The sequence below is a fragment of the Phalacrocorax aristotelis genome, chromosome 6 (genome assembly GCF_949628215.1).
Source record: "Phalacrocorax aristotelis chromosome 6, bGulAri2.1, whole genome shotgun sequence".
NCBI classification, from domain to species: domain Eukaryota; kingdom Metazoa; phylum Chordata; class Aves; order Suliformes; family Phalacrocoracidae; genus Phalacrocorax; species Phalacrocorax aristotelis.
Genome location: NC_134281.1, coordinates 29,243,635 through 29,265,968, shown reverse-complemented (window position 1 = coordinate 29,265,968; position 22,334 = coordinate 29,243,635). Strand labels below are relative to the sequence as shown.

The window sequence follows — 22,334 nt, the reverse complement described above, 5'->3', positions numbered from 1 at the left end:
GTAGTGATCTTCCATTATAATAGAAGTTAACATTGAATTTCTCAAGACAGTAGAGACAGTATTTCAGCAGAAAATATTTCAACATGAAATACTGTTGACAGTATAATAACAACTGTTATTTTCTCTTCTAGGTGTTAAAATGGGTTGAAGAAGCAGTTCAAGCCTCCAAAGTGCATCTCTTGTCTACAGACCATTTGACCATGGCTGTAAATACTTGGCAGATACCTTTTGATCCAAGTCTGAAAGAGGTTACAGTGTCCCTGAGTGGTCCTTCACCAGCAATTGAAATTCGTGATCCATTAGGTGAAGTATTTTATACCTTTTTTTTTTTTTTAATACCAAAAAAAGTGAATGAAAAAGGCAAATAGTTTCCACTGTCTCCAATAGTGAACGCCATATTTGCGATTCATAAATGTCTTTCACATTTTGAAAACCAGTTTCAGGATTTCAGGATATTTTAAAATTTTATTTTATTTTTAAAGTACAGGATATTTGGATAGATACACTTCTGATATTTAAAATGCTCCCTATGTTTAATTTTTTTGATTCAGAGAAACTGGAAACTTCCCTATTCTGACCACTTCATTTCACCTTCATCTACTTTCTTACTCTTTGTCCTTGCATTCCAAATTTCTGGGCACTTTTGTTTTTCATGTATTTATGTAGTCACTGAACCATCATTTAGGGATTATACAGGATAGTTGTTTTTTATGTGGTGAAACATAAATCAAGGTCTGGATTCTTTGAGGTGTGAGAGCATTCAGAATCAAGCCCTGTCTCATGTGCCCCCCTCTAGCTGAACAGTGTGTGTTGGGGAATACAATGACAGATTTGGATGCTGACTTGTAATTGAAGATATTTTTAACAAATCTACTGTTCATTGTTATATGGATGCTTTAGAAACTTGGAACAGCACTCCAGAAGTAAATTCAGATCATGCTTTGTATCCTTTGAATGACTTTTGACTGAGGATATAGTTTAAGTTTTAGTAGCTTGGAAATATTTTAAGTACAGATGGGTTCTCTGCAACTTAATCTGGTCTGTCCTGCACTGAGGCTTTCTTTGTTTACAGGAAAGAAATTTGCTTAGTGTGTCTCTTCAAACCATGATAATACACAGTCTTGGGTGCAACTGTCAGGCTTAGCTGAAGCTTTGACCCCATCTATATGTGTTCCTTTCTTACTGGTCAGCTCCACGCATCTAACTCCATCTAGCTTCATTGAAGTTAGTTGGGGCATGTCTGATAAACTCTTAAAAATTGACACTGGGACACCCTATTCTCAACTTCACCTTTCCTTTTAGTGCTCTGAAAGAGCCAGATATGGTTTCAGTGCTGATGGTACTGTGTAGTCAGCCTTGAGGGAGCAAAATGCCTCTATAGAGAACCAGTTCCTGCATACAAACATCCATATATTTGTATGTGTAGGTGCACATATAAAGTGTGGTACAGTGCAGTATGAAAACTTGCATTTTGTTGATGTCTATGATGTCTAAATTCCCTATGAGGATCTCATACGCATTCTTACCCTTAGTCACATGCTAATGCCCCTTTGCGAGGAGAACCTAGCTTATCAGTATTTTTACTGTGGGGTTTATCCTGCTTGAAATAGGTCTAGAGGATGGAAGAGTGAATGGGCCGGTAGCTGGCAGGTAGGTTAGGGTAAGCCTGTTCTAGGATCCCTTTTAAGGGATTTACTTGTCTGCTGCCTCCTTTCACTGAGAGTTGAGCATTTTCTGTAAAGAGAACTTGTCTTGCTTACAGTTTCTGGGTTTCTTATAGCTCTATATTGTTATTAAATTTCTCAAGTGAATGAAAAGGGTGAAAAGAAATGAGCATTTTTAGTATTCTGGCGAAGAATTACAGGGAACTTTGTTGTGAAAAATACATTAGTACAGAAGAACAATATTGTATTTTACTTCCTGTTTTCATTTTTATTGTGGGTTGTTTTTTTTGTTTGTTTGTTTTTCCTTAGGCAAGCAGATCAGTAAAGGATCAGGACTGAATGAATTGTTAAATATTCACAACTCTGCAAAGGTAGTAAATGTCAAAGATCCAGAGCCTGGAATGTGGACAATTAAGGTAAAGTTACTGCAGAAATCATATATGACTTGTCCTATAGCTTATAAGGGGATTGTATAACGATTTACTATGTTATTTATCATAGATATTCAGAGATGAGTTTGTGTTATAACAAATGTCCTTTCTGACCTATGTGCTGTGACATATTCTGGAGGCAGTAGTAAAAAATTCTTATCAAGGTGATAACATGTTAGACATTACTATCTTAATTCAAATCCTTAGGTCATCATTTTCCTTTGGATGGAAAAAGGGTGAAGCGAGCACCAAATGTTTGGAGTCTAGTGAGCAGATACTTTCTGTAGACAGTGTGGTCACAGAGGGCCTTTGTTTGGAGCACTGGGACAGGGACATGATGTGCACTTTTCAGGCCAGAGATTTAATTAGCAGGTTCACAAAGTCAATGAATATACATTGAATTCAAACTCCTGATCAGTAAATTATTCAGATACTACAGTATGTAAATAAATTTGTTTACTTGAGTGGTATCCTAGCACATACAGTTACAGGCCCTAAAGGATTTGGAAATGTTAAGAAGTTAAGATCAACATGATTAGCAGTAATAACCAAACAAGAAGGGATCACTAAGATTCTGCTGAGTCTTCCAAGAAATAGTCTTCTTGGAACTGACTGTGGCAACGTAATGTGACCCCTTGATCAAACTCCCTATGCCAAAGGTTGCGGCTCTCACAACAGTCTGTAGGAAAGTTCCCTGAGCGTTTGGCTGAAGGCTTCTTATACTGCACATGATCAGTGTGCACTGAAACAGATGAGGAGCAATCATACTTACTGGTTCTGAGAGTTGTAGCAAGCAACCAGCTCCTAGGTAATGATAGATAAACATACTTATTTCTGAAATGAAGGAACAAAATGTCTTTGTGACAGAAGGATCGCTTGGAACTATGGTTCTATGAGGTTGTCTCTTGGTGACAGTGCTAGTTTAAATGCTTGCTGTTGACCACGAGGTCCTGTGAGTGCCATAAAATGGCTGTGAGGTCTGTGGTGAACAAGGTGTATAAATGCAATAACTTCCAAGGGCACTTATGACCTGTTGCTACACAAAGAACTGGGACCTGTGAACTGAAGGCAGTGTAGGTGAAATATTTGCTGTTTATAGATCAATAAATGTATGTATAAAACAGATGTAAATCAGGAACAGAAAATGGATTGCTTAACACTTGAAATGTATTAGCTAATAAATGACACCCCACTACCACACCTTAATATCGGTGCAAGCCCGAACTGTTTATGTAGAAATCACACTAATTGTCTTTCGCAGACAGCTTCTCTTCAGATGAATAAAGCTGAATCTGCGCCTTGAGCTGGTTCGTAGGGGGCAGCATGTGTGCTTAGAGTGTGGGAGAGGAAGGGAGGTATAATGAACTGTAAGTTTTTACACCATGTTCTCAACTCCGTTGTGTAACTGTGGCCTAAACTGACCCATGCTTTGTCTTATTGTTGTGTACTTCTTTATGTAGGTAAAGCAGCATGATCCCAGCCTTCCTAAATTGATGTGGAAACAATCATACTGGTATAGGTCCCTTCCAACTGAACTATTCTATTCTAGAAGTGTAAATACTAATTGTCATTCTTGGAGGGGAAGTCACTTGTGTAAGATATCTTTATAGCCAAGCTCACAATGAAGGGTGCTGAATGGATGCATGCTGTGCATTGTCTGTGCCATATGTGCAGAGGTAGTTTAAAAAGCATTATTAATTCATATACAGCACTGCACTGCTGCAGAACTGGAACTGGAAAAGCATGCTGAGCACCGCAGCTCTATGGAGAATTGTTTGAATGTCTGTTTATACTTTCAGGACCAGAAATGTTGAAAAACCAGGTGCTGAGACACCCTGGTAGTCTGCAAGAAACTGGTTTGGGTCCCATTGGACTTAGTAACATCAGACATATTGGGTACTGAGAGAACTTTTCCTACGGTCAGTGCCTTAGTATTCAACTCTCCAGCTTGCTGGAGTCTTTTAGGCTAAGTATGCAATCCAGTAAGCTTTCAATGCCCTGCAACACAGGGAAACAGTGCAGAAAAAGAAAAAGCCCTGTGTGATCTTTCCCTGGCCCTGCATGGCTTCTGCTGAGCCAAGGCGATTTTGGATGTGAGCTGAGCCATGTGGAACCACTTGTGTATGCCTGCACTGTATTGCCCAAATTTCTGGATTCCAGGAATTGCTGAGAGAGGAGCTTGCCACTCTTACAGGCTCGAAGTGTAACACCCTTCAGAGCACATAAGCTCTCGTAAAGCCAAGGCTGGCACTCAGCATGCTGCAGACTGCCAAGTGGCTCAGCTGGAAGCAGGCCAGCATGCTCAACTAGGTGCAAACCAGTCAGGCCGCTCCAAAGTATCAGGCTGCTCCTGCAGGGAGGGTTTTTAATTTTTTTTGTTTTGTTTTTCTAATCTCAGTGTAATGCTGTCTCCAATTCTGTGGAGAAAAAAAACATTCAAATTTACAAGATGATCCCATCTTAATCCACAAACATGTGTTAGTGCAGTTTAAGTGCCCAGTGAAGTCTTTAAATCACAGGTTTGAGTAATATAAAACACACAGTATGCAATCCAGTTGCCTCCTGTGCTGCAGGAGGCCTCAGATTGCCTTCAGGTACTTCAGTATGAGGACATCACATCTGTACACATATGTGTATTTTATAAATAAGTTTTCCGTCCAGGTCTGCTATAGTACTCTTGGCTTACAAGGTGACTGGAGTGTTTTCAAAGAGCAATTACATGAGATGAGCACGTGGCTCCTCTCTCCACAGCATATCAGTGAACAGTACAGGTTTTGTGCAGAAGGAAGCATGCTTTGTCAGAAAGATGGTCCTGCTGTCACGTGTTTTCTGTACCTCCAAGGTAGCTGTGAGACGAAATTTTTCTGCTGGTCCTACTGCTGAGATGGGCCTCAGCAGGAACAGTCTGACTTGCTTGATAGAAGAGGGAGCACCAGCTTGCTTTTGATAAATCCCTCCCACAAAAACCTGTCCTATGGAGTCCTCTTAAGACTTCTTTTGGAGCAGTTTGGTAGGCATCCAACATCTTGGGAATAATTTACCTGCAAGCTCCAGAACAGCAGCATTAGAAGGCAGTTGTACCTAATTACTCCTTAAAGGACTTGCCTGTTGTGCATTTTCACTTGAAAAGGCAAGGAAGCGATGGAGGTGAGTCGTGGTGGGGGAAAGGCAGGAGTGAGAAGCCATAGGCTGCAGCTTTCTTCTGTGGTTAATCAATAAGCTTTTCCAGCTGAGCAATGTCAAAAACTTCCCTGTTGCATGGAGTTAAACGATCATCCATGTGATTGAGAAAAGGTGAGGAAAAGCAATGAGAAAACAGCAGAAAAACTTGGCTGTTCTGGTGATCAAGACTGGTCTTTAAAGACTGCTGCTGTTGTTTTTCTCTTACACTTCTATAGCTAAATGCAGCTGGTTCAATGGAGTGTAATGACAAACCTGTCCAGAGTAATTTCTACTGAAAGAGCTCATTCCTTAAAGCCTACTTCAGCTGTGTATCTCTGTTGTGGTTTAGCGACAGCTCAGTCCCACACAGTCGCTCGCTCACTCCCCCACCGGTAGATGGGGGAGAGAATCAGAAGGGTAACGCTCGTGGGTTCGGATAAGAACAGTTTAATAATTAAAATTAAAAGAAACAACAGTAGAAATGCAATGTAAAGGAGAACAACGAGAGGCGCAAACCCCCGGGGGAGGGGAGAGGGGGAACGAACCGCCGGAACAAACCGCACGCGCCGCAGCCGCCCGCCGACCCGGCGCCGCGCCGCCCCCGCGCTGCCACTGCCCCCCCTCAATATACTGGTCATGGTGTCACATGGTATGGAATGAACCTGCCATTGGCCAGTCGGGGTCAGCCGCCCCCACCATGGCCCTGCCCCTCCCAACCCCCCCCCCCCCCCCCCCCCCCCCAGCCACGCGGCAGAGCGCGGGAAGCTGGAAAGGTAGCCGACCCCCGCAGTGAGGAGAATTAACCCCTTCTCAGCCAAAACCAGCACAATCTCCATCACTGTAAATATAAATATAACCATGCAATTGAAAAATTATTTATCCATTGTAGCCTGGCTTTTCTGTTGTGTGAAATTTAAGTTTGTTTTACAAAAATCCATGCATTTTTTTTATACACTGGCTTATAGATTCATGCATTTTGGGCAATTTTATTTAGTATTGTTTGCAAGACAGTAAAACAGTTTTTCCTGACATCTGTAACAAATACATGTTTGTACTTTTTATCATACTCCTCCAGCCTGGGAGGACAAGCACAACACTGTACAATAACAGTGATCCGTGTTAAACCACAAATAATGAAAAGAGACTTGACAAAGATATTAATTGGAAAGCAATCCTTTAGGATGAAATTTATTCTTAGGTGTTTGCATAAGACTGTCAGCTCCTAGGCATGACAATGGTAGTTGAATTTATTGATACTAGCAAATGGTAAAATTTTAACAGGTTATTCTAGCCTTAAAAATTCCCAAGTATCCAAAGGTCTGAACAACTCATAAAGAGGAATAACCTCCCAATGTATATTTCTATGGATCATTTACTTGACTTTAGTCACTGGCTTATTTTGTTTGCACCAAGATTTTAAGGCTGTGATTAAAGATTTAAAAAAACTTTGTCAAAAGTTTAATCACACCATAAATTCCTTATACAGATGCGTAAAGCTATAAAAAGAAACCTTTGTCACTGAGTTTGTCTAATGAAATTTTAACTGCCAATTAACGCTTGATAACATGTTGTTTGGCACATGTAAATATTTCTTTGTATTGTTAACAGCTGGTTTATATAAAAAAGGCTTTAGTACTGGTTTTTCTGAAGTGAAAGGCTAACCAAATAGAAGCAAACAGAGGTTGTTTTAATCAGATAGACATCAATTTCTCATAGTGTCTAAATGGCTGTCCCTAGGCAGTTACTTACAAGAAACAACTGCTTAATATTCACATGCAGCTTTATCAGCAGTGGTTACTAAACTAAAGCAATTACATATTTGAGAATAGATCAGATAATAATCTCTAGATATGTAAAGCTCAGTGGAATTACTTAATTTTAATTTTAATACTGATTTTTGTTCACATTGCAAGTCTCATGTGCTGTATCATCTCCCTGAACAACTGACTGCAGATTTGATCTTGGCATAATATACCTTGATATACCTTGGGTATCACTCCACAGCCTTTTGAAGCTTGATTTTTTTTTTTTAAATTTTTTTCCTGCCGCACCCCCCACTGTTCTGATTGAATTGTCCATGGGTTTGTCATTGTTAAGTCTGTAAAAAAAAAAAAAAAAAAAAAAAAAAAAAATTTTTAAAATCCATGCTGTGTGGTGTGGTTTTTTTTTTCTTTTTTCTTTTTTTTTTTAAACCCCTAACACCTGAAGGGTGTGGAATAGGTGAGGACAAAAATCCTTGGGTTCCTGTACACTCCTGGCAAGTAGCAGTTGTTCTTTTCTTTCTCAGCATAGAATGATTGAGAGTAACTTAAAGAAGAAAAATCAAAACAACTGTAGGATTGCAGACTTGCATAAAAGATACTGTGATCTCAAACAACATAAAGCTAAGGCTTTTCAAGGATGGGTGGGGGTTGTTTGTGATTTGCTTTTTTGCTGATTCAACCAGAATGACAAGGTGTGGGAGTGGAGAATAGAGGTGAGAGGTCCTTCTGCATCCTCTGCTTTCCAGCTGAGACCTTGGCTGGGAAAGAGAAGAGCCTTTGGTATATGGTATTGATTGGGGTTGGTCTGTACTTGCCACTTGTTTCATGATATGCAGTGCCTATGATGTTTGCATATGCTTCACAGGTAGAATTAGTTTTTTGTATATTCAAAAAGGAAACTTACAAATAAATAAAAAGGTAAGATAAATTATTGTAGCACTGGAAGTAAGTTGCTTATATATATTATTAGCAAAAATTTTGACACTGATTTTTTCAGTTGGCTTTTGCAATACACTTTATAATGGTCAAAATACTAACTTCCACTATCACATTAGTCACTGTCATATGACAAGTAGTTGTAGATCTCGAGTGTTTGTGTTGTGATTTACCTCTGAGACAAATTGGCTCTTTTTGCTGATGCTCTAGTTGTAGGGTCCAGTATCTAAACGTAAAGCTTTATTAGAGGAGTTTTTACTTACAGATTTTGACGTGAGCCTCCATTCTGTCTTGCTTTCATTAAAAGCTGGTGTCTATCTACTGAACTCAATAGATAGATCAGAAGCTTTGCAATTCCTGAAATGCTACTTACACACGTGGTCTTTCACTCTCTTGCTTTCTCAGACCTCGAGCAGTGGAAGGCACTCAGTTCGGATCACAGGTCTCAGCACTATTGACTTTCGAGCTGGGTTTTCTAGGAAGCCAACATTAGACTTCAAAAAAACCTCCAGTAGACCAGTGCAAGGTTTGTTTCCATTTTTTTTTCCATGCTAAACAGTAACCCAAAATCAAGCAGAACCCTGTGATGACTTTTCTGGTGAACTCTGACAAATAAGGGGATACTGTTGGTTGGTTCTTGGGCCTTGAATGTGTGACAGCAGCCAATGTTCCTGTTTTATCATACTACGACATTTTTTCATGTCGGTTTGTTTTATATGTCACATAAATTCAGATATTTTTAGCTATGAAATACCTCAAAATTGTGACTCTGTTTCTGATACTTTTGGAGTTTCAGAGAAGTCCTTTGGCATAGAGCATGGTGAGGAGTTAATGAAGAGGCTGCTATTTCAGAAACACTTGCTGGAAATCAGTAATTTAAACCCCAATCAGTGCTGTGTCTCCTGAAAGCTAATAAGGAGAGCACAGCTTAAAACAACTTAGTTTTTTGCTGCTTAGTAAGTAAGGGTTGAAACAGAGTGGTGCATTCATGGGGTAAATGCATATAGATACATATAGAATTTTACCTTTCCTTTTTTAATTATTTGGTGTTTTTAGCACTTAAAATGTCATGTTTCTGTTTTTTCTAGGGATTCCTACCTTTGTGCTGCTAAATACAACAGGGATCTTTCTTCCAGCTAGAGTAGACCGACTGGAACTTCTGAGTATTACAGGGGAACTTCTTAAGACCTTGCCTGTGAAATATTATCCTGACAGAAAGCCCTATGGACTATGGAATATTTCTGACTTCATTCCACCAGATGAAGCTTTTTTTGTTAAAATAATAGGCTATGACAACAATGATTATCTTTTTCAGAGAGTTTCAAGTGTTTCATTTTCTAGTATTACTCCTGGTAAGAGATTTTAACTTGAATTGAATGTACATTCGTCATATCTGAATCAGTCAAAATGGGCATCTAATATCTTTTTCTAACTTACACAAGTACTTTCTGTGCTGTTTCCTTCCAAGGTTCAATCTCTAGACTCTGATGGACAAGTTAATGTTATTATCTACAAAGTATAACTTATTCAGAAATTGAATTTCCTTTTAATAAAAGGAAAAGGATATATGTTAATAATCTTTTGGGGAATATTTGCTTTCTTCAGATGCTCCAAAAGTTACAATGCCGAGCAAGACTCCAGGATATTACTTACAGCCAGGATCTGTTCCTTGCCACGTAGAAAGTCTTATACCTTTTACTCAGCGTTTTACTAAAAATGGAGTAAAACTAGGAGTGGATCAGTTCTTTAAGTAAGTAGTGACCATTTTTCCCAACACTGTTTTGTTTCCTATTCAAATCTGTTGTGGTTTAGTCAGCGACTCAGCCCCACACATTCGCTCGCTCGCTCCCCCACTGGCAGGATGGGGGAGAGAACCAGAAGGGTAATGCTTGTGGGTTGAGATAAGAACAGTTTAATAATTAAAATAATAATAAAAAAAACAACAACAAAAATGCAATGGAAAGGAAAACGATGAGAGGCATGAAACCCAGGGTGGGGGAGGGAAGGGGAATGAACCACCGAAACAAACCGCATGCGACACAGCCACTCACTGCCCGCTGACCCAACGCCGCACCGCCCCCGAGCCGCAAACTGCCCCCCCTTCATATACTGGTCATGGTGTCACATGGTGTGGCATGAACCTGCCATTGGCCAGTCGGGGTCAGCCGCCCCCACCATGGGCCTGCCCCTCCCAGCCCCCCCCCCCCCCCCCCCCCCCCCCCGCACACGGCAGAGCTGGGGAAGCTGGAAAGGTCCCTGACCACCACAGGCATCACAGTGAAGAGAATTAACCCCTTCTCAGCCAAAACCAGCACAATATCCTAGGATATAAGTAAATAATAGTAAATAATAACTAAAAATCATATCACTCCCATTCTGTTATTTTTTGTGATAGTCATTAGGCAGCTTTTATTCTATGGAGAGATTTATTTTTTATATAAATATACACACAGACACACATGTTTGAGGAGTGCATGCACTCTGTACAGATGATGAGATCATATGGTTCTGGCCAAAATCCCCCTCAAAAGTCTGTTCTTAAATGATGATAAACTGGGTCTAAAAGTTTGGAAGGCAAATGCTTTTAACTTATCTACTTCACATAACTATTAAAAATATTAGTAACTAGGTTTTTTTGGAACACACTCCTCCCTGCCCACACCCCACCCCCCCACCCCCCCTTTACGTAGATGATTGTGTAACATACATTAGTTTGCTTTGGTTTTAATGGCCTTTTATGGATGCCCTAGAAGTATGTCCTATGACCTACCCTGGAAAATTTTCCTCTAGAGAAAATATCTCAAAATAGGAAAACTTACACTGAATATTCCAGAAGGCTCTTCAGATTTCTCTATAGAGAATGGATTGCATGCTCTTTCTCTGTAGAATGAGATAAGAATTTTTAAAAAATTATAAATTGATTAAAATAAAGTCCATTTTGTAATTATGGTAGCTGAAAACAAAAGGAAAGTATGTATGAGAAACCAGTGTTGGCAGCCTCTGTTAGCCTCTTGTAAACCCTGAAGCACTTCAGGAGAAGACTGGAGGCTAAGTTCAAGCATTCAATAGCAAGTACATGGCTACCAAAATAAATAAATTCTGAAGCTCTTTTGTATGCTGTTGGCAGTGTGAAATGCTGAATATCTTTTTTGTTTTTTAATGAGGTGCCATTTACGTTTACTCAACCCCAGCACATGCTTTAGCAAGCTGTGTAATTTTTTCCATTCTTTAGTTATCAAACCACACACCTCTACTCCTTGCTTTTCACATATCCGGCACCTTTATGACTGGGCTACATTTTTAATTTTCTTGTTACAGACCAGGTGAATGAACAGGTCATCTAAGTTAATTTAACAAAATATATCTCAGGCCAAATAATATTGATCACGGTTAAATAAGATCTCATTCAGCTTGGCCTGTCTGCCTTTTATTAGTAGTGAAGTTCCATACAGGATTTGTCCAGCTTACTAGTTTAATGCAAATTTGAGCTGTATTATTGCTTTGCACTGAATGAGTTTGAATGAGTTTTTGGTGACAAGATGTCATCTTTACTCAATTTTTTAAAATACTTATTTCAAAGAAGTAAATTGTTTATAAGTTGAATATTATAGTTCTAGCATGGCAGTTGTCCGTGTGAAAATACTATTAGAATGAATATAGGTTAAAGATTCTTGAAGTGAATGTACTTTGAAATTTTTGTTTTACTTTGATTCCAGGGATACTATCAGCTGTAATAATAATAATGCCTAATTTTAAATGAGTAACATGTGTAGGAAAAAGAAATTTCTCTGAAATTGCAACAGCTTTGTTTCTCTAGATTTCCGCAACTGTGGTGGTCTAATAAGATTTAGATTTTGATTAATATCTTAGTATATTTCTGACAAGTCTGATTTAGGAGACCAAGAATAGTAATTAAGTACCTCGTTCCAGTGGGAAATCAGTGGGAACTGAGCACTAATGTGCTCATCCATTCTGCGTTATAAATGGCAGATCCCACCAACCTGGCAAAGGGCAGAATCAGCAAAAATAGTGTGTGAAATTCTGACGAGAAATTAGTTAATTAAAATAATAATCTTCATAATAATTATATATTGATGTGATTGCATAATATATTATTAATAATAAAACCACTCTGAAACAGCTGGTATTTGTGGTTGTTAGTCAAGTCTAGTATCTGATTTGCTATCAGAAGAGGTGAGGTTAGATACAATGTGAATATTGCCATGCTTTCTGCCAGTGTTTCTAAAGTAACTAATAACCAGGATGTGATTTGGTCTTTGGATTTTGCAGCTTGGCTAAGGGAGTATGTTTGTATTTTCCAAACTGACTAGATAAGCAGCTTCGTTAGTAAACTGCATATATTGTAAAATGATTTAGGTAAATAAATGACTTGATGCTGAAAGGTGCTGAGTTATCCCAATAGCACATGTTGCAGAGAGTTGTGTGCAGTTACTGCTTTTTAGAGTCAGTGCCAAAGCGTACAGCAGATGCCTTGAGGTGCGTATTATTAATTTTTGCCATTGCTGTATTTAATTTTTTTTTTTAATAGACCACCGCAGGTCTCTGTTTGCCAAGCTTTTCCACTCTCGACGCATTTCATTTTATGCTTGTGTTCTCAAGGCTTCCATGTTCAACGTCTGGTGTACAGCATAAGTCAGGAATGAAGACGACTAGGATTGCATAACTTTACTCTTAATATACTTTCCATGAAAAAGAGAAGTTTCTCACTTTTTACTGGGAAGAAATACCTACCTTATTCTTTAATTTTGGCAGCTACTGCCCTTTCTATTTGCCAGCCTTGCGCTGTAAAATGTCATAGACTTTATATATGATATATTAGGTTATCTAGAGTAAGTATGAAGTAAAAGAGAATAAGTAGGAAGCCATTTAAGGTCACTATATACTGTTTTCATTTGTGGTGTAGTTGGATTGCCTGTCTCATGGTGCTACAGCATTGAACTTTCAGGCATATTCCAAGTCTTTCTTGTGTTCTTTCTGTATCCTTTAGGGGCTGATAAATCAATCTATTCAGACAAACAAAAGAGAGACAAAAGGTTCACTAGTTTAGTGTTTCCCATAATGTGGCAATTACTTGCCAAAGCTATCATGGATATTTTAGCGCTCATCAGCTTTGTTTATATGCCATAGCAACAGGCCACAGAGAGCACTGGGACACCGCAGAACCACCACTGTTTTGCTCATTTACGTCATCATCTGTGTGTTTGTTGCACCATTAGTTGTATAACGTGGGTTTGAATCTTGAGAAGCTTTAAGTGTTTGTTTTTAAGCACAGGTAACCACCAGTAGTTATACTTTTATTCTTTCCTTGACTTTAACATTGCATTGCATATGATAGATACATGGTATTATTGTCCATTAGCTTTGCCCTTGCTGTGATTTGTAGAAAAACTCCAAGTATTTCTCTCTATTCCTGTTATATTATCTTGCTTGCATCTCTTTTGTACCCCACCCTCTGTTTTCAGTCTTGAATCCATCAATTCTGTCTTGATATGTGTTGTGCTATTTATTTTTGTATGGCTAGGCCATCAATGTGCAGAATATTGGATTATTATAGTTATTGCTGGTCATAAGTTCAGAGGTGCAGCCCGCAGAGCAGAAGTGAGAATCATCTTCATTCTGATATTTCACACTTTGCTGGATTGTAAATGATTGGAATGGAGGTAGTCCATGCAGTTTAAAAAGTACAGAGAGAGCTGCCTGGCTATAGTCACCTTGTAGCAGGGTAGAAGCTGCCCTCTCCACTGTATGAACCTAATAGTGGATTTGCATATAGAGGGGTGAAAATAGATTATATCTCGTAAAAACAGGGTCTCCTTTATGTGTAGCCCCTATCTGTACCTGGGAATTTGAGAAGCTCGTGCTGGGAGGATGAACCTTTCTACCCTTGCTAGTACAAGCCAAAGGTTTGGTGCCATATAGTGGCTCTACATAGAAACTTCTTGTTATTAATGAAAGGTATCTTCTCAAGAAGTAAATATATCAATAGAGTATGAGCAGCTGAGTGAATGACTGCAAATACAGTGGTTTTAGTTATTGGGTGACAACTGTTGACACATGTTAAAGACACATTTGTAGATGTGCAAGCGAGACATTCTGCAGAAACATGTATTTCTTAGTACTTATAAAAAGCCTGATAATGTGTATATCATTTCTTTAAGTGAAATCTATAAAGCTAGATCCCATTTGGTTAATCAGAGAGTCTGTTTTTCTTCTTAATTATTGTGAAAGTCTCCTGTGTCTGTAGTCAGGAAACCCAGTTCTTGTACATCTTGATTCCTTCAGGCATTTAGTGAGTCTGCCCTTTTCTTCCTCCAGAGAATCATCTAGTATGAGCTGGGAAATTGCCACAGTCTCCTTGTCTGATGAAGGCTTTTATGAATGTATGGCAACTAGCAGTGCGGGAACTGGACGTGCACAGACGTTTCTGGATGTATCAGGTGGGTAGTAGTTCGTCCTTCGATGCTGAAGCATGGTAATACATTGTGCTGGAACACTTAAGAGGGAGTAATGGCACTTGCAGCCAATAAAATACAGTTCCAGTTCTAAGTATATTTTTAATTAATGTGGTTTTTCTCACCCACATGCACAGGTGTGCTGATGTTTATTCAGCACACCTGTTTTCAATATTAACGTTGGATTTGTTCTAAGTAATCCTCCACTATCAGCTGGACTTGCAGAACAGATATGGCCTGTAGAAGCAGAAATTGAAATCTCGGATTTCAATTGTTTTCATCTTTATTTCAAGCTGTAGCAATTATATATTTCCCTGATATATATGTATGTATGTATTATCTGATAGACGAGGAATTACAAAAGCTGCATTCAAAAGTGTTCTGCTTTTTTAACAAGATTCAGTAAATTGTTGGAAATCTGTTCTCATCTATTACCTTGAATTTTTTAAAAGTGAGTAACTGGGATGAAGGACGTAAAATTAAATGAGGAATAAATCGGGCCAATCACAAAGATAATTTTGAATAAGCAGTAGTATTTGGTTGCTAGCCCCAAAATGGCTAGCAACCATTATCTGTCCAATAGATAATTTTAATAACTTTTTTGTTTTGTTTTAATATAAAAAGTTCCTAACCCATAAAAATCTCAATTAAAAGGACAATTAGTTATAAATATGGTCATCCATTTAGTATGAATTGGTGTGTCTTATGTGTTAGAGCAGTTTCAAAGCACTGATATTCCACTTGCTGAGGGAGAGGGAATTTTTCTGTGTAAGTTAATGACCTGTTCAGACTTGGAGCACTGGATGATTGACCTATGAATTATAACTAAAAGTTAGTTGTGGTAAGAGAGAATACTTCCTGAAAAGTGAATAGTGTTACCCTGGTCAAACTTTGGACATTAAAATTTGGAGTAGGAGAAAGGGAGAAAGTATAGTTGGTCTTCTGTGAAGGCAAACGTAAAGCTACACTGCTCGTGTACCTGTCAGTCTGACTGCTGGGACATGTGGATGTTAGTTATTTCCTGCAGCTTATGATGGTGGGAGTTTCAGTTGCAGATCAGCTAGAAATGTTTCCCAAAGTAAAACAACAGGCTTTACTTCACGAAGTTAATCCTCTATTAGAGGAATTTAGTTTTAAGTAACTGTAAACCAAGACAAACCCCAAGCACAGATGGAGAAAACATAGAAACAGGCACGGTCTTGAACTGCTTTAGCAGACACTAGAGGTCTTCTGCAGGAAAAATTAAGAAAAAAGCTTATTTATGTGGGTGGGTAGGTGGGTGAAAACCCTGTCCATACCATAGTGAATTTTGTCACTTAATTTTTCACAGTTACAATGCAGTCTGAGGGAAAGAGAAAAATAATTTCTATTTTGAAACAAAAATCCATTCTATATAGCTTTCTTTTTGTGTTGATCAGACATCTGTCATGCAGAAATATAAGCTATTGCTCTTGACTAGGGAAAACACTGGAGCAGAGTCACTTAATTTACAGTGGTAGTGAAGATAGTAGAGCTCAGAACAGCAGTTTGGATTCAGCCTCAGGGTTTCACATAACTGCTTGAAATCAGAGTTGTCTTGTCTTTTATTTCCTGTAGGAGCTAATTCAGGTTGGTTAACTTGGATTATGAATCATAGAACCACAAAACAATTTAGGCTGGGGGGGGCTTTGGAAGTTACAAGTCAACTCACAGCTCCAAGCAGAATTAAATTCCAAGCTTGATCACATTTCTCAGGAACTTGTCTGATCAGACTTCGAATGTCCCCAAGGACAGAGATTTCACAAGTTCCATGGGCAGTCTTCAATGCTTAACTACCCCCACTAGGAAAATACATTGCATGTCTAGTCAGAATTTCCCCTGCTGCATATTATGACCAGACTCTCATCTTTTTCTTTTTCCTTATGCCCTGAGAAGACTCTAACCTTGTATTCTCTAAAACAACCCACCCAGTAGTTGAAGAGGGTGACTTCACTTTTCTTTTCCAGGCAAAGGTGTTCCTCTCACTGCAGTATGAGCAAACCCAAAGAAACCAGTGTGCTATCATTGATTCCATTCAAGGCAAAGTTTGTAGAGAAACAGCACATGGTAAATTTGATGAGGGGAATATCCTTTTAGTCACAGAAAGTACTCAAGTAGACTAGAACAGTAACGTCAATACTTACCCAAGTAATAGCTCTAGAGCTCTGTTTTGTGTATTGGCTATGAAAATCGTCAGGTGGATAAAGTATTCCCATATGCTTGTTTCAGACCATGTTTTGGAAGATAAGCAGCTGTTATATTTTGCCCCAGAAGTTGTGGGCGTAAAGATTCTTGGTCTGGAAGTTGCAACCATCCTCCTCCTCACAGAGAAAAATGAAAGAGAATCCCAACTTTTTTTCTTGTGATATTGGTAGCACTTGAAGTTCAAGAGTGACGAGGCAGAAAATTCCTGTATCCTCTCATTTACAGAGCACTGAGACATCAACTGAGACTGACTCACTGTGAAAACATGAGCAATTAGTTCTGTTTTGAGCCATGCAGAGGACTAATGTGAGGGAGGTACTTTGAAATCCTTGTGTTCAAATATTTGAAAGACAATTACTTGAAACTTCTTCTATAAGCAAAATAAATGATATTTTCAAGTATTCTTAGTCTGCCCAGCTGACAGACAGTATATTACAGACAATCCATTTCTATCAACTGCTGTGTGAAAGGTATTGGAACTGTGTCAACATTTTCTAGTTTCAGAAAAAGCAAACACTTGAGTTTGACTTTGTCTTACTACTATTAAATCTTTAAAATGTCAAATGGCTTGTTAGCTTGTGCAGGCACCTTAACTGAAGTGCTCTGAATACAGGGATTCAGCTTAACATTTGGCTGGGGCATTGCTATGTGTCTTCCCTATTGTGATAAGAGGCTCGTGTAGTCCAAACAATGTCATGCACCACTGGACTGCCATTCAAAAGATAGGGGGTTTAGTCCTGTAGTGACCTTCATCTCTCTTTTTTCCCAAGTTTCTTTAAGTAACGTGCTTGGTGATAAGCCCATGGAAAGCACTAGAAGGTTTGTCATTTCTCCCAAACAAACCAAAACCTAAAGTGCAGGGGAGAAACTCAATTCTCAGTAAGCAAGTCTAGCTTCTCTTCACTCCCCTCTGCATGTGTTCAAGTACACAGTTTTGGTCATAAGGGTGTTTGCTGTTAGGGACGGTGTTTATGGGGAAGGAGAGCTGCATACCCAGCATGCAGAGTGTGTGTGTGTGATGCATTGCTATGCAGGGATCTAGCATAAAGCTTGTGAACCTCATCTGAGACCCCACATGAGATTTAAGTGAGGAGGATTTATGGCTGGCTCTAAGCTTTGGAGTAACTTTCACCCTTAATAAATATAGACTTTTTTTATTCCCTGTTATTCTTGCTTTCTTACGATAATGGTTTTTTGGTGTGTACTGATAAAGATTTGGTCTTGCTCTTAAAGCTGTCTCATGCCTGCTGAAGCATCCCACTCAGAATATTATTCACTGCACATCTTTCTTTTTTCCAAGAACCAGTCTGGGGAAAAACAAATTGAATATGTGTATCTATGGTTTTAACGGGAATGCATAAAGTGATACATAGTGTATTTTCTTTCTCTAACATTTAAATGTTGCCTCCTTTGTCAGTGATATCTCAAGTCAGGATGACTGCTCCTATTTTAAGCATCCGTGGTTTCAAAGTCTAATTCCAGTGCAAAATTATTGCAGCTGCTTTCTTCCAGACGTGTGATAGAATTCTATAGATGAGTAGAGTGGAAAGTAAATAACAACAAATAGTGGAAGTTGCAACATAAAATATGAACAGAAAGGAAGGAAAAGATAATGAAATTACCAAAGTCTTGAGTGGAAACTGTTAAGGGATGTTGTAAGTGGCTGCAGCTCCAGCCTAGAATTCCTCCTTCCTGGCTGCTGGAGCTCCTCCCTGTGCGCCCAGCAACCTGAGGGTCTCTGTCCCTGACCTGTGGACACTGCTGCTGCTTTCCTGTTTGTGCATTCAATAGTGAAGCTGAGCATGCACCGAAGACAGAGAGGACGCTGACACAGGTGGATCCACAGACTGCCACGGACAAGGTGCTGCCTTCAACAGCAGCTACATCTAGGACTTGCATAAAGCATGGGACAGCCAACTCCCCTCCTTCTCCCCCGGGGGTAAGGGTTGAAGGTCACTAGTGAGAGCACATATGCGCCGCTCTCTAAAGCCACGTATCCATTTACACATCCCTTGAGTATTGACATGGCTCCTCTATCCTTTATCAGTTTGCAGTTCGAGAGCTGCCTCCTGCCATATCTGGGACCCCAAGGTTTGTGTCCTTATCAGTTGCAAAGTCCAGGTTGGCTCCTCTCTGAAATGGTGCTGGTACCTTCTTGATAGCCCATCAATTAGCATGATGAAGTTTGTTTCTTGTCATTGTCTCTGCTATTGTTCATCTGTAGAGGTCTGTGTCTCTCTATGCTGTGTTTATTATGTCTGCTTTTCCTTATCCCATTTGGCAAGGTCCTTGATCAGATAAACTTACAGAAACAGATGCTCTCTCCTTCCACATTCCCTTATAGAAACTGTCATGGAAAGACCTTAATAATGATGGGTAGAGCAGCCTTTGACTTGGTTTCATTGTTGCTCTTAAAAGAGCTTGCTAGTAACGTGTTGTTTTTTTTTTTTTTCATATACAGGACTAAAAAATGTAGTGTGTAGCTCAGATTCTGCCATGAGTGGTCACACCTCAGTCTGAGATCAGACTCTGAGACCTGGTGGTGCTCCTGTCTTTTCCTTCTGTTGCTGTGGTGCTCTGATCTCTTGTTGGTTTTCCACAGTGCAAGCTGAGCTCAAAGAACACAGTGCTCTACATACTCTCTCACACATGATGTGATCTTTCATCCTGTGTGATGAAATAGTTTTAACCCAAATCAGGTGTGTTCTTGTGATGTGAGCTCCTGTCACGTAGCTTAGCATCAGAGAATGAGGATGTTGCCCTGGGTTCTGTTTCATGGCTTCAGCAATGTGAAATGAAACCAAATGTTAAACCAATATTACGGTTTTTTTTTTTTACACTATAGATTACTTGACGTTGTTTATTGGTAATACACAAATGAAGCAAAGGCTCCCAAATCTTTTTGTCTTAATTTTTTCTTCTTTATTCTGTTCTTTTTACGCAGAGCCTCCACCCATGATCCAGGTTCCTAATAACGTCACAGTTGTCCCCGGTGAAGGAGCCATCTTAACCTGCCTGACTTTAAGCACAGTGCGTTACAATCTCACCTGGCAAAGAAATGGCAGGGATGTGAGGCTTAAGGAACCCCTGCGAATAAGAGTGATGAGCAACCTGTCTTTAGAGGTGAAGACTGTAAAGCTCTCGGATGCTGGCAAGTACAACTGCATCGCTTCTAATGAGGGTGGATCTACCACAGCAACAGTCTTCCTTTCGGTGCAAGGTAACAAGGAAACTGCATGTTATACTTACTCTGTCATGGTTTATGTTTTCTTTATCTGTGAGCTGTCTCTTAGTGACTTTTGTATTTTATTTATGCCTGTTGATAAAACTGCTTGGAGACTGACAGAACATTACGTAGTTCTTCCTTGTTTTAAAATGGCAATAGGAGTCGCCAAACAGCACTAGTGCTTGTTTTATGAGACTGACTTGTGCTGTGTCTCTGTGAGCTGTGGTTTGATCCTCCTCCTATAACTGCCAGTTTAACTACTGTACAAGTGAATGGAGCCTGAGGTAGTTTTGTTGTCAGGGTCTCCTGAAGAGTAGAGCACAGAAATAGCTACAAACACGCACACACCACTCCCTGATATTTGTAGCCAACCTCTACTTTGAGAAAATTAGCAGGCTGGCTATGTGGATTTTTTTTTTTTCAGTGAAACTATAACTATAGTTATATACGTGTAACTAAATTAGTAAAAGTTTTGGTGTTTATCTGGATGATTTCATATCTTTTTATAACAGAATAGTGCTTCTAAGTTTTTCTGTGCATTATGTTATTGTGCGTTTTATATTGCCAGTCAATACATGCTAAGAACTAATAATGATTTTATGAAGGGCTAGATTTTACGAAGGCAAGGACTCCAAAAAAAAAAAAGAAAAAGTCAGAACTGAAAAGGACAGCATGGGTGAGACCAAACAAGGTCTAGATCTGTGCTGTTGCTTCATACCAGGAACAAATTTAAAAATAAAAAACCAAAATGTATAAAATGCAGTGATTTGTCTTGGAGCAAATAATTTTAAAATTTGAAAGTTCTGCAGGTTTCTCTGTTTGCCTTCGTTATGTGAAGGTTTAAACGTTTGGTTCCTAGCTGCCCATCTGTGGGTAAGAAGAGACAGAACTCAAAATGTTTTAGAAAGAAAACTATTCTGTCTAGTTGAGGAGGCTCCGACAGGATTTCTGCTTGCTGAGGATACTGGGTCATATTCGGTGCAGAGCGGGTAGTTTCATTAACTTTGCTGTTGTAATTCTAGTACTTGAACTGATGGAAAACTTAGAATTGGGGGGAGAAAAATTCAGTGGAATTGCCTGGCTTAATGTGCTCCAAAACACAGAAAGGTCAGAAATGGAGTTGTAACACTTACTAATGGCATGTAGTTTTTCTTATAGGAAAAACATGTTGGTTTACCAAGGTGGAATATGTAGGTGTGCAATCAATTGTGTAGGACCTATTACAAAATACAGCAGGATGGAGTGTTTCTTCATTGATCTGTATGATTTACCCTTAGATGGCTACAGCAGAGTTATAACCATTAAATTTCTAGCAAGGCTGAAGGAAAAATAGCCATGAAAAATCATCAACTCCTATACGTTTGGAAAACCTAGTTTTAAGTTCTACAGGATTTTTCCATCAAGACACTCATTCAAGCATGTCAAAGACAGCAAGAGAAGCACCCCCCCTCCCTTTTCATATCTTCCTGGGATTTAGATTTTCCTCCCTAATGTCTGTAGACCAGCTGGGAGCTTTAACACAATGACCAAACTACTTCTGGCAGTTTTTCATAGTAAAGCTAAAGAAGGTTACTGCCGCCACAGCAGAATATTGAGTTTCAAATCACTTATATATGTAGAATGATTATATCAAATAGTAGTTGGGAATTATGTTTTGGCTGGAATGCTAACAGCTTTAAAACATGGTTGAGAGAACCCTCTTGGACAGTTTAGACAGGCTTAGTTGAGAGTCTGAGTTGTGTTTTCTTTAATTTCTGATGAAAGATGCTTAAAACAGAATAAATATGTAGGAAACACTAAGCTGCAGCTGAATTGAGATTTCTTGAGTAGTGTGTGTCTCTGGAAAAATTAAACTGTTGCCAACATTTCAAATGGCTACATGCAGAAGTTGAATGGTGTCAGGATGGTAGTAGGCACAGTTACTTGTGATCATTTTAGTTTGCTTGGACGAAACGATTTCTATCAGATTTCTGGAGGTACTCTGATGTGTGATTGTGTCATGTACAGCCCGTAGTGCTTTTTAGGGTCTAGAATAGTACTCAGAAGAACAGTTTATATCTGGCAGCAAAAGAGTGAGGTATTTGGCTATATGTTAGAAGCAAAAGCTTTATAGGGTTGTCATTGTTAACATTCTGAAGAAGGAAATTTGAAGTCTTGTTAGTAGATTGAGATGGGTTCATGCTTTGTGGAGTTGCGAGTAATTCAGAATGTCAAATTAAATTCATATTGAAGCCCTTTATTATTTTTGGGACAGTTCCATATAGATCTCTGAATTTTGGATCATGAAAGAATAAACACTGCTTTCATCCCCATTTTCTTCTTGGAGTGGGAGTTAAGGCAGAGAACAAATGTTGGTAGCTCTAAAAATAACCTAGCATCTGCTTTACATGCTTAAGTGGGTTGTAGTAAACCCTTGTTTTGAAAGATTTCAGCCTAATGCTGCTGTTTCTGAAAGA

At 39.1% G+C, this 22,334-nt stretch overlaps 1 protein-coding gene across 2 annotated transcripts in view; it reads left to right on the top strand.

Moving 5' to 3' along the window:
- Nucleotides 1-22,334, top strand: part of HMCN1 (hemicentin 1) — a 214,411-nt gene that overhangs the window by 47,832 nt on the left and 144,245 nt on the right. For both annotated transcript variants that reach the window (XM_075096766.1, XM_075096765.1), the window contains exons 5-11: nucleotides 132-303; nucleotides 1,974-2,080; nucleotides 8,362-8,482; nucleotides 9,045-9,308; nucleotides 9,562-9,706; nucleotides 14,293-14,414; nucleotides 19,597-19,872. In XM_075096766.1, coding sequence (XP_074952867.1) covers nucleotides 132-303; nucleotides 1,974-2,080; nucleotides 8,362-8,482; nucleotides 9,045-9,308; nucleotides 9,562-9,706; nucleotides 14,293-14,414; nucleotides 19,597-19,872 — 1,207 coding nt within the window. The remainder of the gene's footprint in view (nucleotides 1-131; nucleotides 304-1,973; nucleotides 2,081-8,361; nucleotides 8,483-9,044; nucleotides 9,309-9,561; nucleotides 9,707-14,292; nucleotides 14,415-19,596; nucleotides 19,873-22,334) is intronic.